This window comes from Penicillium subrubescens (genome assembly GCF_028828155.1).
Source record: "Penicillium subrubescens strain IBT 31985 chromosome Unknown utg000007l_segment0_segment0, whole genome shotgun sequence".
Classification (NCBI taxonomy): domain Eukaryota; kingdom Fungi; phylum Ascomycota; class Eurotiomycetes; order Eurotiales; family Aspergillaceae; genus Penicillium; species Penicillium subrubescens.
In genome coordinates this window covers 225,750-242,702 of record NW_026643157.1, presented here as the reverse complement: position 1 = coordinate 242,702, position 16,953 = coordinate 225,750, and the positions used below count along the sequence as shown (strand labels likewise).

General features: G+C 49.9%; 7 protein-coding genes across 7 annotated transcripts; 4 read left to right on the top strand and 3 right to left on the bottom strand.

The window, feature by feature from the left end:
- Positions 1-94: 94 nt before the first annotated feature.
- N7473_009837 (uncharacterized protein) lies at positions 95-1,886 on the bottom strand (the record flags this gene model as incomplete). Its single annotated transcript, XM_057155776.1, has 2 exons — positions 95-744; positions 806-1,886. 2 exons carry the CDS (start codon positions 1,884-1,886, stop codon positions 95-97), a joined length of 1,731 nt encoding a protein of 576 aa, XP_057004431.1.
- A 592-nt stretch (positions 1,887-2,478) lies between these two features.
- Positions 2,479-5,468, top strand: ysh1 (cleavage polyadenylation factor subunit YSH1; the record flags this gene model as incomplete). The annotated part of the gene is made up of 5 exons (XM_057155775.1): positions 2,479-2,631; positions 2,689-2,786; positions 3,028-4,174; positions 4,237-4,873; positions 4,927-5,468. The coding sequence occupies 5 exons, from the start codon at positions 2,479-2,481 to the stop codon at positions 5,466-5,468; spliced, it is 2,577 nt and encodes an 858-aa protein (XP_057004430.1).
- A 172-nt stretch (positions 5,469-5,640) lies between these two features.
- Positions 5,641-7,240, bottom strand: N7473_009835 (aminotransferase, class III; the record flags this gene model as incomplete). Its single annotated transcript, XM_057155774.1, has 5 exons — positions 5,641-5,895; positions 5,958-6,410; positions 6,467-6,813; positions 6,866-7,177; positions 7,228-7,240. The coding sequence occupies 5 exons, from the start codon at positions 7,238-7,240 to the stop codon at positions 5,641-5,643; spliced, it is 1,380 nt and encodes a 459-aa protein (XP_057004429.1).
- Positions 7,241-8,049: 809 nt separating this feature from the next.
- Positions 8,050-8,969, top strand: N7473_009834 (RNA-binding signal recognition particle subunit SEC65; the record flags this gene model as incomplete). Its single annotated transcript, XM_057155773.1, has 2 exons — positions 8,050-8,497; positions 8,599-8,969. 2 exons carry the CDS (start codon positions 8,050-8,052, stop codon positions 8,967-8,969), a joined length of 819 nt encoding a protein of 272 aa, XP_057004428.1.
- Positions 8,970-10,100: 1,131 nt separating this feature from the next.
- Positions 10,101-11,221, top strand: N7473_009833 (uncharacterized protein; the record flags this gene model as incomplete). Its single annotated transcript, XM_057155772.1, has 4 exons — positions 10,101-10,269; positions 10,353-10,639; positions 10,719-10,837; positions 10,897-11,221. 4 exons carry the CDS (start codon positions 10,101-10,103, stop codon positions 11,219-11,221), a joined length of 900 nt encoding a protein of 299 aa, XP_057004427.1.
- Positions 11,222-11,979: 758 nt separating this feature from the next.
- Positions 11,980-13,186, top strand: N7473_009832 (thioesterase family protein; the record flags this gene model as incomplete). The annotated part of the gene is made up of 3 exons (XM_057155771.1): positions 11,980-12,257; positions 12,315-12,847; positions 12,905-13,186. The coding sequence occupies exons 1-3, from the start codon at positions 12,095-12,097 to the stop codon at positions 13,184-13,186; spliced, it is 978 nt and encodes a 325-aa protein (XP_057004426.1). The 5' UTR covers positions 11,980-12,094.
- Positions 13,187-14,204: 1,018 nt separating this feature from the next.
- Positions 14,205-15,597, bottom strand: N7473_009831 (uncharacterized protein; the record flags this gene model as incomplete). The annotated part of the gene is made up of 3 exons (XM_057155770.1): positions 14,205-14,967; positions 15,019-15,096; positions 15,146-15,597. The coding sequence occupies 3 exons, from the start codon at positions 15,595-15,597 to the stop codon at positions 14,205-14,207; spliced, it is 1,293 nt and encodes a 430-aa protein (XP_057004425.1).
- Between the last annotated feature and the right edge of the window lie 1,356 nt (positions 15,598-16,953).

The following is a 16,953-nucleotide window of genomic DNA, read 5'->3' as shown; positions in this document are numbered from 1 at the left end:
GTAAACTACAGTGTACGGACGCGTGTAGCTTGCCATAATTGTTTCATTTGAGCAGTACGCTGTATAAATTAAGATTACAAAAGCCGAGGCTAGGTCAAGCTGCACGATCCTCTTTTGGGTCTCTTGAGTAGCCCTTTTGAACGTGTTTGCTAGCTCGACCGTCGGCCTCGACAGCAAACAAGATATCCCGAACCTGAATGCCTCGCCCCTTCTCCTGATCCTCTCGCCACGTTCCAATTCGTCGCTTGGGCTGACCAGCAGGGGTTTCACCCGCCCGACTGGGTTTCTCTGGCCCGGTCGTTGGAGTCGAAGGAGCAGCTCGGGTTGGTGTCGAGAATCCACTGGAAGAGCCTCCGGGCTTCAGCCATGAATATGACTTTTTGGCTCCGAACATCCGACCAGACAACATCGAGTTCGTCGCTAGTCGTGCAGTCTCCACGGATTGCTGGTGCTGCTGCGCCTCGTTGGCCTTGCTGTCCATCAATTTCTTCTGCTCCTTCTTTGTCATCGACTTTTTCATGTCGAAACTGGGTGCCCTTTCTCCCAATGGAGTAGATGGAGCCGAGCCCATGATGTCTGCAGTATCGGCCCGGGCGCCCGTGCTTTCGCCAACAATGGCACTTGCACTTCTCTTCGTCCGTTTCGCTGCACGTTTGTTCTCCTGGCTATTCTCTCTCGCAACAAGTCCTCTGTATCTCTCTGCCACGGGTTTCTTGGAAGCCTCTTCGGCATCTGGGTTGGGCCCTATAAATCGAGTTAGTATAAATTAGGTAACAACGTGCTTAGATAGCGTGGTTGTGCTCACGTTTTGACGGAGTCACCGTGTTCCCGGCAATCGGACCCAGAGGCTGCGCAATATCGACCCACGCATCAGGAACCACACCATGTGAATGGGCTCTGCGACTACGTGCCAGTGTAGCAGAATAGTCAACCACCCCTCTCAGGCGTTCTTCGCACGAGAGGGAAATGAGATTCAGAATGTCCACCAACGGTGCACCCTCCTGATTGAGGATGGTCTGACCCGTCCGCACAATCGACGATCCATCCGGACCAGTGACTTCGATCGGGGCCTGTCGGCCAGGTACAGGATGAAATAGACCTTCCGAGGGAATGCGTACTCCAAGTTCAAAACCACGCTTCTGGATCTTCTGCTCTACAAGCTTAGCAAAGAGGAACGGCTCCTGAAGGTGATGTTGTGCTCTTCGTGCCGCCTCCGTATCTGCACGACTCGGTGGATTGCTGATGGATGTGGCTTGCGAGGTTGGATCAGTGGAAAATGAACTTGTCGGAATCGTCGGCTTCGTGTGGGGCAGCTCGCCGAAACTGCTAGAGGCAGATAGTGTCCCCGTAGTAGACGTCTGCGAGACGAAAGAACTGTTCATTTGGGGTTGCTGTTGTGGAAGCTGAGCTCTATTGGGCGGCTGCGCCTGCGCATTGGGCCCAGAGAAGCTGCGCGTGAGGAACGCCTCTTCCTCCCGAACATCGATACCGGATGATGCCAATACATCCGTCAACTCGGCTGCATCGGTTGTTTTGTCGACCGGACGCGAGGGGGGTCCCATCGTTCCCGGGGCGGGTGCTGCACTTGTAGGTGTAGATGGCGTGAAGCTCGCGCTTACGCCATTCATCGGCGGTTGTGTAGGAGGAAGTTGCATTGCGCCAAAGCTGGGAGAGGCGTAGGGCGACTGTGTTTGTGATGGAGGAAGTGGCGACAAGCGAGGCTTCTTCTGGGGAGGAGGCGCCACGGCTCCGTTGACGGGAGATGATGCGGAGTGAGGTGAGGGTGAGGAGACTGGAGGAGAGAAGGGATGGGTAGCGAACTGAGGCGGAGGCTGCTGCTGCTGCTGCTGCTGCCCCTGCTGTTGTGGAAGTCGGGTTTGAGCCATGATGGAAGAATCTTCGGCGCGCGGGATCAAAGGCGAGATGATAGGTTGCTACTGCGCAAGCCCAGCGGCTTGACAGCTGGTCCACGCGAGGGTATTGAAGTGAGCGACTTGCTCGCACCACCAGAAGCCACCAGCTCTGACCATTTCACAATACAGTTAAAACATGAAATCGACACGGGCTGACGAGTGGGAGCGATGTACGAGACGAGGGTGACAGCGGGGTTGGTGAAGGAGATGCTGGACGAGTGGATGGGAAGGGAGCTTCTGGCGTGTCTCGAGGTTTTGCTCCGCGGATCGCGCCAGTCACGTGACACAGCTTAGTTAATGCCGCGTCTTTGGGAAGTTGCTCGTCTTTCGTTCCTTCCCTCGTCATTCTTCGCTTTCTCTACTCTTTGCGCTTGTCACAACCTCTTTGTCGCCTCGGGTATGGCAGTGCTCGAATCTCTGATTTGAGTGGTAGCCCCTTTCGACGGTGCGATCTGGGCAGCGGTGCCCTTGGATCTGAGCGACCCTGACCTCAAATTAACCCCGACACCAGCTCCTCCAAAATCCTCCTTTGGCGCAATTGCAAGCGCGCAGTGCTCACGCCACCATGGCGACTAAGCGCAAAGCCTCGGCAATGGGCGCAGGCGCCGAAGATGAACCAGCAGACCCCTCGGATGAGCTGGCATTCTACTGTCTGGGTGGAGGCAATGAGGTCGGACGATCATGTCATATTATCCAATACAAGGGCAAGACAGTCATGGTATGCGAATTGAATATCTTTTATCTCTGGCTGTTCGCTAATATACTCCTAATGTAGCTTGATGCTGGTATGCACCCGGCCAAAGAAGGCTTCTCTGCCCTCCCTTTCTTTGACGAATTCGATTTGAGCACGGTCGATATCCTCCTGATCAGCCAGTACGTGGAATTCCCTTGTCCCTCCCATATCCTTCAAGCGACAAGGTCCGAGGCGAAGTGGGAGCTTTGCCTCCACATGTATATGATGAAAAGCTCAATGCAGTCCAATTTGATGCACCTTTTTTCTTTCTCAATTCCATGGCTCCCTCCTTTGAACCCTCTAGACAATCTACCAATTCATTTGTTTCTTCTTGTACACTCTCTACCCCCGAGATGTTGAGCTAATGTCCCATGTCTCTAGTTTCCACGTTGATCATTCCTCCGCACTCCCATATGTCCTCAGCAAGACGAACTTCAAGGGTCGCGTCTTCATGACCCATGCGACAAAGGCCATTTATAAATGGCTGATTCAAGACAACGTGCGAGTCAGCAACACGTCGTCTTCCTCCGACCAACGCACCTCATTATATACGGAGCGTGACCACCTTTCAACTCTTCCGCTCATCGAGACGATCGACTTCAACACAACACACACGATCAATAGTATTAGGATCACCCCATTCCCAGCTGGACATGTGTTGGGAGCTGCTATGTTCTTGGTATCGATTGCGGGATTGAATATCTTGTTCACGGGTGACTATTCTCGCGAAGAAGATCGGCATTTGATACCCGCAGAGGTCCCCCGGGGCATCAAGATCGATGTCCTAATCACCGAGTCCACATTCGGCATCTCGTCCAACCCACCACGTCTGGAACGTGAAGCCGCACTTATGAAATCCGTCACGGGAATCTTAAATCGCGGAGGACGAGTTCTGATGCCCGTGTTCGCTCTCGGTCGAGCACAGGAGCTGCTTCTCATTCTCGAAGAGTACTGGGAGCGACACCCCGAGTTGCAAAAGGTTCCCATCTACTACATTGGTAATATGGCCAGACGATGCATGGTCGTTTACCAGACATATATTGGTGCCATGAATGACAATATTAAACGGCTGTTCCGGCAACGTATGGCTGAGGCTGAGGCGAGTGGAGATAAGAGTGTGACCGCTGGCCCATGGGACTTCCGTTTCGTCCGAAGCTTGCGCAGTCTGGAGCGCTTTGATGATGTGGGAGGCTGTGTGATGATTGCCTCTCCAGGTATGCTGCAGACCGGCACGAGTCGCGAACTACTTGAGAGATGGGCGCCCAGCGACCGTAACGGTGTTGTAATGACCGGCTACAGTGTGGAAGGGACCATGGCCAAGCAACTGCTTAATGAGCCGGAGTCTATTCCCGCCATCATGTCAAAAGTCTCAGCTGTGCAAGGCCGCGGTCGTGTACCGGGAGGGAACGATGAAGACCAAAAAGTCATGATCCCACGTCGCTGTACTATTGATGAAATCAGCTTTGCCGCACACGTTGACGGCGTGGAGAACCGTAACTTCATTGAGGAGGTGGCTGCACCGGTTGTGGTATGTACCTTGTTTGCCTTCCTTCCTTCCTTTCTCGCATGGCGTACTGACAATTTGAGTAGATTCTTGTGCATGGTGAAAAGCATCAGATGATGCGACTCAAGTCAAAGCTTCTTTCTCTCAACGCCCAGAAGACAATCGCCACCAAAGTCTTCACACCTGCCAACTGCTCCGAACTGCGCATTCCGTTCAGAAAAGACAAGTTCGCCAAGGTTGTTGGCAAGCTCGCGGATATGGCTCCCCCCTCTGGCCAAGACGACGGGCAGCTGATGGCTGGCGTCCTGGTTCAGAATGGGTTTGATTTGTCTCTCATGGCGCCAGATGACCTTCGTGAATATGCTGGTCTGACGACAACTACCATTACCTGCAAGCAACACCTTACTCTGAGTTCCGCAAGCATGGATCTCATTCGATGGGCGCTTGAAGGTACTTTCGGCGCTATCGAGGAAGTTGGATCAAAGATGAAGGAGCTAAACGGTAAAGCTGTTGCATCCAGCTCTGAACAAGAGGCTGCGGATGAGGAGATTCTCATGGAGGAAAAACAAACATACCTGGTCATGGGCTGTGTTACCCTCCATTATCACCCACGAACTCGTGAGATTGAGCTCGAATGGGAGGGGAATATGATGAACGACGGTGTTGCTGATGCTGTCATGGCCGTGCTTCTCACTGTCGAGAGTAGCCCGGCCTCGGTGAAACGTAAGAAATTCCCAGCTTATCTAGTGGCCACCCGCAAATGCTAACAATCATAGAATCCGCGAAAAACAAGCACCATCACCACCACCATCATCACGATGACGAGGAGGACCTTCCCGCGCTCCAGAACCCCCATGCCTACGTTGGCCCGGAAGACCGACTGGCACGCCTTCTGATGATGCTGGAAGCGCAATTTGGCTCTGACATTGGCCCCATCGAGCGCCCGCGCGTCCCAGCGGACCTTGTCAACGGAACTGATGGGACCACAGAGGATATCAAAGAAGAACGTATCGCGGACATTGAATCCGCAGAGTTGGATCGCCTTCACGCGCTCGGCATTCCTGTGCCTGGTCTTGAAATCAAGGTGGATAAGCATGTTGCTCGTGTCTGGCTTGAGAACTTGGAGGTGGAGTGCGCCAATGCCGTACTGCGTGATCGCGTGCGTGTTGTCGTCGAACGGGCCGTCGAGACTGTCGCTGGCCTGTGGGCTCCAAGCTCCATGCCGAAAGAGGTGGTTGTCTCCAATGGATCTGCCAAAGCGCACATGGAGATTGACGCAGCTGCGAAGAAGGCGGCTGCTATTGAAGCTCAGGGTTGATACATCACTCATTCTGAGTTGTACGTGTAACATAATAACAGGATATTTCTACAATATGAATGAATCATGCTCATTGATCACAAAACACTATTTGCTTCTTGATTTTTGGTTTCCACACAAATTGTACCTATTTTAGTCATTTGGTCAAGTAGAATCAAGCATCATCGTTACTTTACTTCTCCAACTCCACGAGGACGTCTGCCAAAACTCTGGCCAACACATCTACCAGAGTATCGATTTCCTCCTTGGTCACAATGTAAGGTGGTGCTAACACCACATGGTCTCCGCGAATGCCATCCACTGTACCCGTACATCCGTAGAGTGAAACGGCGTAGTCTGGTTGTAGGCCCTTTTCCTGAATGTGAAATGAAAGACGAGTTTTAGGATCGAAGGGCTCTTTGGTAGTTCTATCCTTGACGAACTCAAGCTGTAAATACGAGTCAGCAAAGTGATCTTCCAACGATCCACATCTCAGATTTCAAGACTTACACCCCAGAACAATCCCTTTCCTCGAATATCTCCAACATGAGGGTGATCCTGGAACTGCTGGCGAAGCCGCTCCTCAAGGTAAGCACCCATCTTTCGCACATTCTCGAGAAGAGACTGTTCCTTGATAGTCCGTTGAACAGCCAGTGCTGCCGCACACGAGATTGGATGGCCTTGGTAAGTCTGCCCATGTCGGAATTGACCCGTGCCTTTGTCCATCGTCTGCACAATCGAGTCGTGAATCAAGATACCCGAGACAGGGGCATAGCCACCGCCGAGACCCTTTCCGATGGTTTGGATATCGGGAACGACGTCTTCCTGCTCCCATGCGTGCAGAGTTCCACATCGGCCCATGCCACTCATGATCTCGTCGAGAATGAAAAGGGCGCCGTATTTCTCGCAGACGGCTTTCATGGCCGGGAAGTAGCCCGGTACGGCAGGGACACAGCCGAGTGCCTATACGAATGACGGTTAGTAGATAACTCGATTATTCACGGGTTTATTCTACGTACCGCTCCAACGACTGGCTCAGCGATGAAAGCACACACATTGCCAGGCCCAACACGCTGGAACTCTGCATCGAGCTCGGCTGCAAGACGAACCACATAATCGGCGTCCGACTCATTCTCTTTCTTCCCACGATAAGCGTAACAAGGCGAAACGTGAGATGTGTTCTTGGCCAGGAGAGGCTCAAACGGTTGTCTTCGAAGTACATGTCCACCAACACCCAGTGCACCGAGGGTAGTACCGTGATAAGAGGGTAGACGAGCGATGAATCTGGTACGTTCCGGCTGTGGTGTGGGCAGCTCTAGGAAATACTGGCGAGCCAGCTTCAACGCTGCCTCGACAGCCTCAGATCCTAGATTCATTGGTCAGTAATACTCTGATGAAGAAAGTGAAGGGCGTCATACCTGAGCTGACCACAAATAATTTCGACAATTTTTTGCCAGTGGACTCTGTTAGAAATGTTGCCAGGTCTTCCGTCACTTGAGTGCCGAAGAATGCAGAATGACAATATGAGATCTGATCCATCTGGTCCTTGATGGCCTGGTTGATCTGATCATGACCGTGGCCTAAGCATGACACTGCGGCGCCGCCCGTAGAGTCGAGAAACTTGGTGCCATCTTCAAGGAAGATGTAGCATCCTTTGCCACCAACAGCCTTTTGGGGGATGAAGTGAGTATCCCGATGCAAGACAGCGCTGGTCATCTTGGAGTGGGTATCTGGGGATGTGTTAGATAGGGGTGATAATTCCACGCGTCTAGTGACTTACCACTCGCAGTCATGATGTGTCAATAGAGGGTGTCCTTCCAGAGAAGTAACAAGAAGATTGAATAAAGAAGAAAGTCTACAAGGGTTCGCAGCTTATCCTTTATACTCCTGCAACCTGGTCCTTTCACCCGAGGCTATTGCTTGATTGCGGGGCATAGTGGGTTCGGCATGCCGAGCTTGGGGGAAGCCGAGTGGCCCATTGGCTTCTATACCGACTGCCACTTCTCAGGGATATCGCTGGAATATGATTGATGCATGGGGTATGATTTATTGATTGGACTGCGGGCTGAAGTAGGTATTGTTCTCTGTGGACATGCCTATCTGGGCTGGTGAGGCGCTTAGGGCGCTGCGGTACGCCGGGGAACCTCCATCGGCATTGCCGTCGATGACTCAATTGACTAGATATGTAGACTAGAAAGATAACGGGAATATGAATGTGTACAAAAATCAAAATGAATATATCAACTGCGTAAAAGCTGAACACAGTCTTCCTTGCCTAACTTAAGGCCCGGAGTCATGTTTTCCCATCTTAAGGCAACTGTCAAGGAGCTTGTCTCGGACTTGGATGAATATAATGGAGAAGTATTTAATTGAAAATTAAGAATTCCTACCAATCTTGATTTTCGAATAATCAAACTAACCACATCGTGGCGTTAATGTAGCTCTTTCTATAGTGTACCCCGGATTCGATGTCGGCAGCGGCAACTGGCCAGTTGGGACTCCGCCCGCACAGAAGTTCAGAAAGCGCAAAGACCACCTCCCGCTCCCGCACTTTCTTCCTCCCCCCCCCCCCCACTCCACCATCAACTCACCCACACACACCATGTCGCACCACGCCCGTATCGAGGAGGTTTCAGACTCCGACCCCGATGAGGTCGCCCCCGCCGACCTGATGGACGAGGATTCCATCATCGAGAGGGCATCAATTCCTATTCGGTCCAACCAAGCTCCCGCCGCGCCGACACCAATGGCTCCTTCAATGGCTCAACAGATGCCAGAGCCCCAGCGCGAGATCCCCAGACACTTCCAATGCATTTACCCAATTTATTTCGACAAGACCCGCTCGCGCGCGGAGGGTCGCAAGGTCGGCTCCGAGCTTGCTGTTGAGAACCCGCTGGCTAGAGATATCATGGATGCGGTGCAGATGGTGGGCTTGCAAGCTGGCTTGGAACCGGAGAAGCTTCATCCTAAGGACTGGGCGAACCCTGGTCGAGTGAGGGTGCATCTGAAGAATGAAGATGGTCGGTTGTTGAACCCAAAGGTCAAAAATAGTGAGTTCCTGAATTTATTAGAGGATCGAAGCGATCTACGTATCGCCGTCGGATGCGACCAGCTCGTGTTCCATTGCATGACTAACTTGCGCTTTTCACAGAGCACCACCTCTACATCCTCGTCGCCCAATATCTGAAAGCCCACCCGACCAACGAGCAATCGCCATATCGCTTGCGAATCCGCGGACTGCCCATGCCCGAGAAGCTTCCTGCCGCCCCGCCTGCCCCACGTGGCTGGAAGATTGGCAAGATCCTGCCTATTCACTCCCCTGCATACAGCGGCGGCGGTGTCAGCGACAACCCGTTCAAGGAGGCTATGGCCGAAATGCAGAGCATGCAGGGAATGCCCGGTATGCCGTCAATCCCCGGAATGGATGGACTGGCTGGCATGATGTCGGGGATGGGGGGTGAGCCTTCGGGCGCCGGTGCCGTGGAGAAGAAAAAGAAGGACAAGAAGAAGGGTAAGGCCTGATTGGGCTGATATCCGGGCATTTTCATGGATCTTCTACTTGCATTGCACGGCGACAGGCGTTTTTCTTTCTTTGCTTCAGGAACGATAGAGTCACGCGCCAGACGGCAGTGTAATTTATTGGAAATACTGTTATAGTAAGGTCAACAGCCTCCACCATCATGATTATTTCTCATTATCTTGAGAGGAATGTTTATCTCAGACCAGTCGTCTGCGTCAACTGATTCCTGCCTTGCTAGGCAAGCTCGTAGTGAATCAAGAGCGTCTTTGCTTTGACGGAATTGGCGGCTGAAAGCGAAATTGGCCATCGTTAGACGCGTGTTGGGACTGTCCTTAATCATCTGCTTTTTCCTTCCAGTCCATAACGACTGTACATGTCTAGACTCTGGACTTGGGCAACTCTTGTCCTTCCTCTTCGGCTCTAGTGCTTACCCTCTCATTGCTTTTACTGATTGGGCAGAGTCCAGTAATCCACGGGACGCCGTGAAGTTACTGGGAGCCAGTCCTGAACATTTTGATTTGCTTACTGATGCTAACCAGGTCTTCAGTTCATTAGGGGTTGAATTCTGGTGGGGCCGACTTGTGCTGCGTTTAACTTCGTCTATTCAGCCGCAGCACTGACAGTCTGACCCGATATAAGCGAGGTCAAGCCCGCATCTGCGTCCGCGTCCGCACACTAGACGCGAATCCAGTCTATTTGCGCAGTGAATTACCAAACGCTCGAAACATACCACTTCCAAGGATCCGCTTTTGGTATGAGTGACCTCCAGAGAAGGAGCTCTCCCCCCAGAAATGCGTGTGTAACATGCAAGACGAAGAAAAGATTATGTGATAGGAGCTGGCCTGCGTGCTCGAGGTGTCAAAGGTACGTTCCACTTGTTCGATCCTAATGTAGATAATGCATTTCCTCATTGATGAATAGACTTTCCCGAACATGTCAATATCACGATAACCGAGATCAGAGCTTTCAGAAGTTTCCGCTTGATGGCGGCTATGCAAGGAATGCTACAGCTTGCCTGAGATGCAAAACAAGCAAAAGAAAATGTAGTCGAGATCTACCGATGTGCTCGCGCTGTTTACGGTATGTGTGTCAATGATGGTTAGTTGCGAGAGAAACTGAATTTTCCAATCAGAATGGGCGTCTTGTGCCAGTACAATGAAAAAGAAGGCTTGAGCCCGCTATCCACTCAAACCGAATTAGTGGGCAATGATGGAAGACCGGCTCAGATCCCGGCTTCTCCGAGTACTACCACCCGCTACCCAGTCCCGGCAAAGGCACATTTTTCGACTTTGATGTCTCATAGTACGTGCTTCCTACTACTTAGTGGTAGTGATGACTACCATCCGCACAGCAAAGATTCCTGCTGATACTGATATAACCTGTAGGAAAATCGACGGTTGTCAACCTGGCGTACCTGTACCCTAAGACAATGGCCTACCGGCTTCAAACTTCATGGCTGGACACGGCGATCGTTGATCCTTGTTTATTTCACGCGGTATTTTTCGGCACTTCGTCATATATTGACATTACCCAGGGCGCGCCTGCAAGCTCAATCACCCTCTATCATAAAACTCAGGTCATTCGACAGGTCCAACGAGCTATAACGGAGTGCAACGACAAAGATATTCCTACCAGTGCCGTTGCGGCAACATTGTATTTGTTTTACCATACGGTATGTCCTGTCCAAATCACATTCATCAATAACAGCCTCCGCTTGATGTTTCAGGTCAAAATTGACTAACCATTTGTAGAAATTGAATGGAGAGCTCACCGAGGCAAGAGCTCATGAAAGAGGGATGGATGCAATTCTGCGCCACTATCAATATGAAAAACCAGACCCGAATACTTTCTTCGGCTATCTTCTCATAGCGTGAGTCTTCTAACACAGACGTAGACCTAGCGCAAAATGAATTCCACTAACTTACGTAGACGACATATATGGAATGCTCTGTTTGTCAGGCAGAAGACAGTGTACACTCAACCCCACGCAGGCCCAGCTGGCTATATTGGAAATTACACCAACCTGCTCTCTATCGCTATTCAGAAGCAGATGGAAAGACCAATACGCTCCAGACTACCGAGTCCGATCCTATCATTCATTTGTATCATTGAAAAAGCTTTCATGACGGACCCATCACGAATTGAACAGAGCATTGAAACCTCTCAGACTACGTTTTTAGCCCCCGGAACTCCACCATCGGGATTGCTCAGAAATGCTGCATGCTCGCTGCAGATATACATTGGAAAGCCATAATAAATACACAAATCTCTTGTCGCACTAGGAGCAACCAAGAAACGCAGGGAGATGTATTGCGTTTAAAAAATGCAGTCACGAGTTCCGACGAAGAGTTTTGGTTTATGCAAGGGCCTGAAGTATTTCGTTGGATCCTTTTGATTGGCGCGGCGGCTGCTAGCTCCTCCTCACTCAGAGCGTGGTTTATCGTTCGTTCGTTTAATTTCTGTGCTGTGGTTGAGCCGCAAGAGGTGGATGCCTTTGTGGCTGCGACTGATCATCTCGTCTCGCTATTCAATCGTACACGCTGTCATTGAGATATGCTCAGATATGTCAGTTGTGAATCTTGAAATGAGTTCTTCTAAACCCCTGCGCCAATGATTTTTGTTAAACTGCTCTTACGTATCCTGCCCCGCGAAACGCTGATTGAATCCTCCTGCTCTTACTGTAGAAAAGTAAGGAGGTATTGCGTACTTTTTCCTTCGCGGGGCGTGCTCCTAGCTGTACCTGGTGCCTAAATTCTGTCTCCTGAATGAAAATTTTAGGTCTCCTCCGGAATCTCAGCCTCTATCTAAGTTTCTACATGAAATAGTGCATGGAATAGCACCGCACACCCATCCGCACGCACGCTAGTCCGCACGTACACTAGTCCACTAGTCCGCACCCGTCGCACGCTAGCCCGCTTGAACGGAGCCAATAATATCACGTTTCATATCGGGATTATGTTGCTTGCGCCGGTTTCCCCGATGTCGCTTACTCGTCTTCACTTCTTATATAGATTCCCCTTTTGAGGTCGAAAACGTATATATCCAAGATATCTCCCATCAGTTTGGCAAGAACAGTTCGAAGAACGAGAACACTCTATTCATATCGGATTTCCTTTCATTTGCGATCATGGCAAACAGTCATCTTCCCAACTGTCACCCGGACATCACGCCGGACTGGCAGGACCTTGGTTACCCTCGGACTAGTTTTGAACAAGCAATTGCTCTTGAGCCTGTTCAAGAAGAACAAGGGTGTTATGCTGGCTTTGCTCCGAAGGATTGGTGTACTCCACGTATGCGTCTTCTCATTGCCTATTCCTAACCGTCGAATTCAGACTCATACGTTATAGATGGTCGCGACCTCTTCCTCCATGGCGGATATATAGCTGGATTGCTCATCCGGGCGAGTCGGTCATACTTTCACGATTCCCACGGCAAACTCAACCAGCCAGATCCGATTCACATGAATCTGCATTTTCTGCAGCTAATTCCCCCGGGTGCATTCCATATCCAGCTCCAAGCCATTAAACTGGGTCGGAGACATTCAACCATCCAAGCGAAAATCGTATCACCAGACACCAGAAACCCAGTCCTATACAGCCTGGCTGTTCTGACCATGGGTAATCTCAAAATCAAGTCTGGCGTCAATCTGAATCTACCTCCAATTCCGATTCCAGACAGAGAGCGTGAGTGCGCCCGTTGGACGAACGCAGCACTTTATAAATTTCACCCATGTACTTCGAGCATTCGATACTATAACCCTAAAGGTGGTGAAAGCCTTCTATGGAGCCCTAAGAGAGGCCGAAACTGGCGCGATCAGTGGGGAAAGTTGGATTCTGGCGAGAATTTTCGCTTGGAGCATCTTGGCGTGATGGCAGATCTTGTACGTGGTCGATACACAGCCCCATGCACTTTTAAGACTCTTTACTTACATGGCCAGATTCCCCCTATCCACATGAACTATCTGAAGAACGAACTGGCCGCTGTACTCGATTATGAGTATAGAACTATGAGTATGGACTTTGACTTCCGTGCAGACCCTGCTGCTAAGATGGAATGGATTTTGAATCGCGCAACGACGTACAAACTGGAGGGCGGACGGTTCGACATGCATATTCAGATGGTGGACGAGAATGGGAACCTGGTAGCGACGGTGCACCAGTCTAACTTGATATTTGAGAATGGGCGGAGAAAGGCCCCAAAATCCAAATCCTCTCTCTGATTTGGACGGAGCTATCTCAACATGAAAGATTTTTGATCTACGCAGCTCTGAGATAGAATAATATGATCTCTTTCTGTAAATTACTCATGATGAATCGATGTACATTTCTCTCAGAAAATTAAGATAAGATATTGACACAATAGTATGATCCGAAGTAAAGGGACCGATCTCACGATTGATCTCTTGTCATCACCTATGTTTCCATAATGCTCTAGATTGAGGTGAAATTATGTATCATGCGAGCCGCGCGGGTTGGCTTGAACTACATAGAAGAATTTTATAAACTACGAACGTATTGTTGGCTAATGGGAAAAAATGCTTTGCACTTGATATTCCTAATTATTGTCGCATAACGGAGATGAGAAATCAAATAAATACCTCAATGCCCTAATAGACATGCAGTAAGATCACCTTGGGCTTGGCGGAGCCGAGGGATATGGGTTGGGCCGAGGCGAAGAAGGAGGAGTTGGATAGGGGTGCCAGCTTGAGCTTGGGCAGCTGCCAGAGCATAGACCATAAGAAACCGTGATTGATGTTGTTGGCCAGAAACGGGCAGAGGATTGTAGCGAGATTGCGAGGGTTTGTATACTCAGCTTGGTAATTGTGATGAAGGTTTGCTTTTGCTTGTTGGCTTGATATTTGCCTGGAAGGTGACGGTTTAGTCGAGAAAGGATAAGATCGAGAATTTAAAGTCGAAGGCCTGCTTCGTGCTGAATTTGGATGAATGGTGAAAATAGTAGTATAACATTGTTCGAACAATGCGGGACGGATCTCGATACACAAAGAAAGTTTCCCTCAGGGCTTTGTTCGAGTATAAAGGGAAAACCATGAAGAGGTCGAGGCCATTTGTAGGTATGATAACCAACAAAGACGTCTGTCAGGGTCATTGAGAAATCTTTGGAGGCATTGTATGTCTATTTTTGTGTGGTTATTATTCTGACTTACGGGCAAGAAATGAACAAAGTATTTTCTAAGATCATGAATGGTTTTGTGTTTCTATTGTATGAGCGACCCTTTCTTACGTCGTCTTCTGTCTCTCGGGTGACCCGCCATTCCTGTATTGCCATAATCGGCTGAAGTCTTTGACACGTAGAATCTGGTGGTCAGTCTCGTCGATGGCCACTCTGCGCTCGGATTTTACCATGGGGGTCAGAGTGTCCTCCGAAGGCTCGCAAAAGCTGCCTTGAACTCCCGAGGCCGCTCCCCTACTCTGGATCTTCAGGTCCGGTTTCACCTCAACCGTCATATCCATGAATGGGTTGGATTCAAGTACCTTTCGATCCGATCCAAGAGTGAATATGGTATCTAGATAGTGTTGATTCATTAAATGGCCTGATCCAGGCCGAATGAACAAGCGACCAAGGTATCGATTTGGAATGTTAACGAATCGTAGAACGCCCAGCGACGAGACTGGATCTTCACGGTTGGCATAATGCTCGATATAGCCAACAGAGCGCCTCTTTGACGGGTCACGGTTGGAAGACTCGATTTCGACTGACGATCGACAGCTGCAAATGGGGTTGTTGAAATGATTGGCCGCATTTCCGAATGTATAGACCTCCAGCTGGTGAAGAAGATCTTGGGGTAGCTCATCTAACAGCCAGTCGATTATCAGGCCCCCTTCAATACCACCTTGACTGTGGAGCACGAGTACGACCTTTTCCACGGAAGGATCGAGAAGTGCCTCTTTGATGAGTACATAGGCGCTTCGCACGTCGCCGGTAGCGTAGGCAAAGCAACGCTGAATAAGGCATTCTGCCAGATCGAAAAGGACACCGGAACTAAGAGCGGTTAGCTAAATGTTTAGCGTGCATGGGAAGGTCTTGACATACGTCCGATTATGTATACCAGTGATCTTGCGACCGAATGTGTAGGAAAGTTGGTCGATGTTGGCTTGTACCCAGTAATGACTGGTTTCATTAGCGCAAATGTCAGACTTAAAGAATATGAGAGCCTTACCCATTAGCTATTCCATTAATATATAACCAACGCTCTTTCTCATGGCCAGGCTGTTCGACTACCGGGACCTTGGATACCAACACTCGCCGAAACCCGTTGAGAACGAACATGCAGATGACATAGTTCAGGGCGAGCGCAGCCGCGACGTACACAAGTATCCAGAGAGCCGGGACGAAGCATATAATCATCAAAGGTAAAGAAAGGAGAAACAGAAGCTGATAGACCGTGAGAAAGGCCTGCGTTACCAGAGATAGCGCCCCTTGGAAGGATAGATATAGCTCATCGAGGGAGCTCGTTCGACCCAGACGAAGAGGGAAAAAGATTGCTGGAAGTGCCCAGGCATCTCGAAGGACAAGGCACAAATCGCTCCAAAACAAACGAAGCGGGGACGCGGTGTACGGCAGCGGAGTGGCGTTTGACGTCCGCGGGAAAACACGAACCTGGGGAGCCATGGTTGTCGTCGTGTAAAAGGTACAGCGTATAGTAGTACAAGTACGACGCGTCGTGCGAACCTGTGGGGTTATCGCGATTTGCAGCTTTCGCCTGTCATCGACTTGCGGTGGGTTTGAAATTGTTTCGATCGCAGTGATCAAGTGAAGCGAAGAAACATTTTCGCCTACGAATGAAATTCGCAACGCGACCGCAGCAGGCACCGAGGGCAGCTGCGACTGTCATGTGATGATGTGATGGGTGGTGGTTGGGAATGGCTTCGTCCACCTGACAATTCCAAGGTGACGAGTTCGTAAGTCTTGAACTTTTTCTCTGCTTTCCAATCGATCATCCGCCCGGTCTTCCATCTTGACCGCAATCATGAACAAACTATGCAGTGCTGGTGATTGGTTGCTTACAGTCACTGCTTACTTAGAGACTGATTATTAGTTAAGTTAGCGGTATCTACGGAGCACATATTGAACACTCAGTCCAGTCAATGCTCAGTCTAGACCTAAACGGGCAGCCCACCCCACAATAATACAGCAGTATGTACTTTTTGATGGCCTAGTCAGCTTCACGTTCTTAAGATGACTATACTATGGTCTAAACTTATCTTACCTAATACACATGATCGAGCGAAATGACGCTAATACAGAAAGCACATACTTTATCTATCATACAGTGATACACTGACACTACAACGAAGTATACAATATGGACTCAGAAAGTACCCGAAGGTATGCATCGTGAGCATGATTTTTTGCCTCGTGACTCTCGGAACGGTGGGAAATCCTGTCACTAAAACACATTCGTCACTGTCCAGAAACCATTTGGACACTCTAAGCGCAAAATAACAGGGCCGTGGGGAGAAGAAAAGAAGAAGGGAAAGAAGTCTTTCTGTTAGAGTGAAATATACAAGTGAAATTCATATGTGCCTCCCGTTTAGGTCTAGCAGGGAAACTAGTTATCTAGCTTTGGCCGTTTCGTATGATCGTCGTAGACTCACCTTCTTTTCTCTAGTGTATAAGTCGCTAAATCATAGATTTACTCTTCCTAAGAATGACTCGAAACCCCATGTCAGGATTGTGTCTGGACTCATCACGCTGACTCATAAGGGCCCAGTGAGGCTGATTTCCAGATTCACTTCTGTATCTTAGTGAACCCTGGATAGCTTTCTCATGGTTGACTTCGAGTCATACCATAGAGGTACGTATTGTGACCCGTGAGTAATCACAACTACGATGGCCATAAACTCTATCCGCACTGCACGAGCCACGTGAGTGGGAGAAGCTAGTGGAAGTACGGAGTATGTACGGACTAAATATGGGTGACGGTGATAAGGCCACGATTGTGTGGCTTTTGGAGGGAGAATCGTT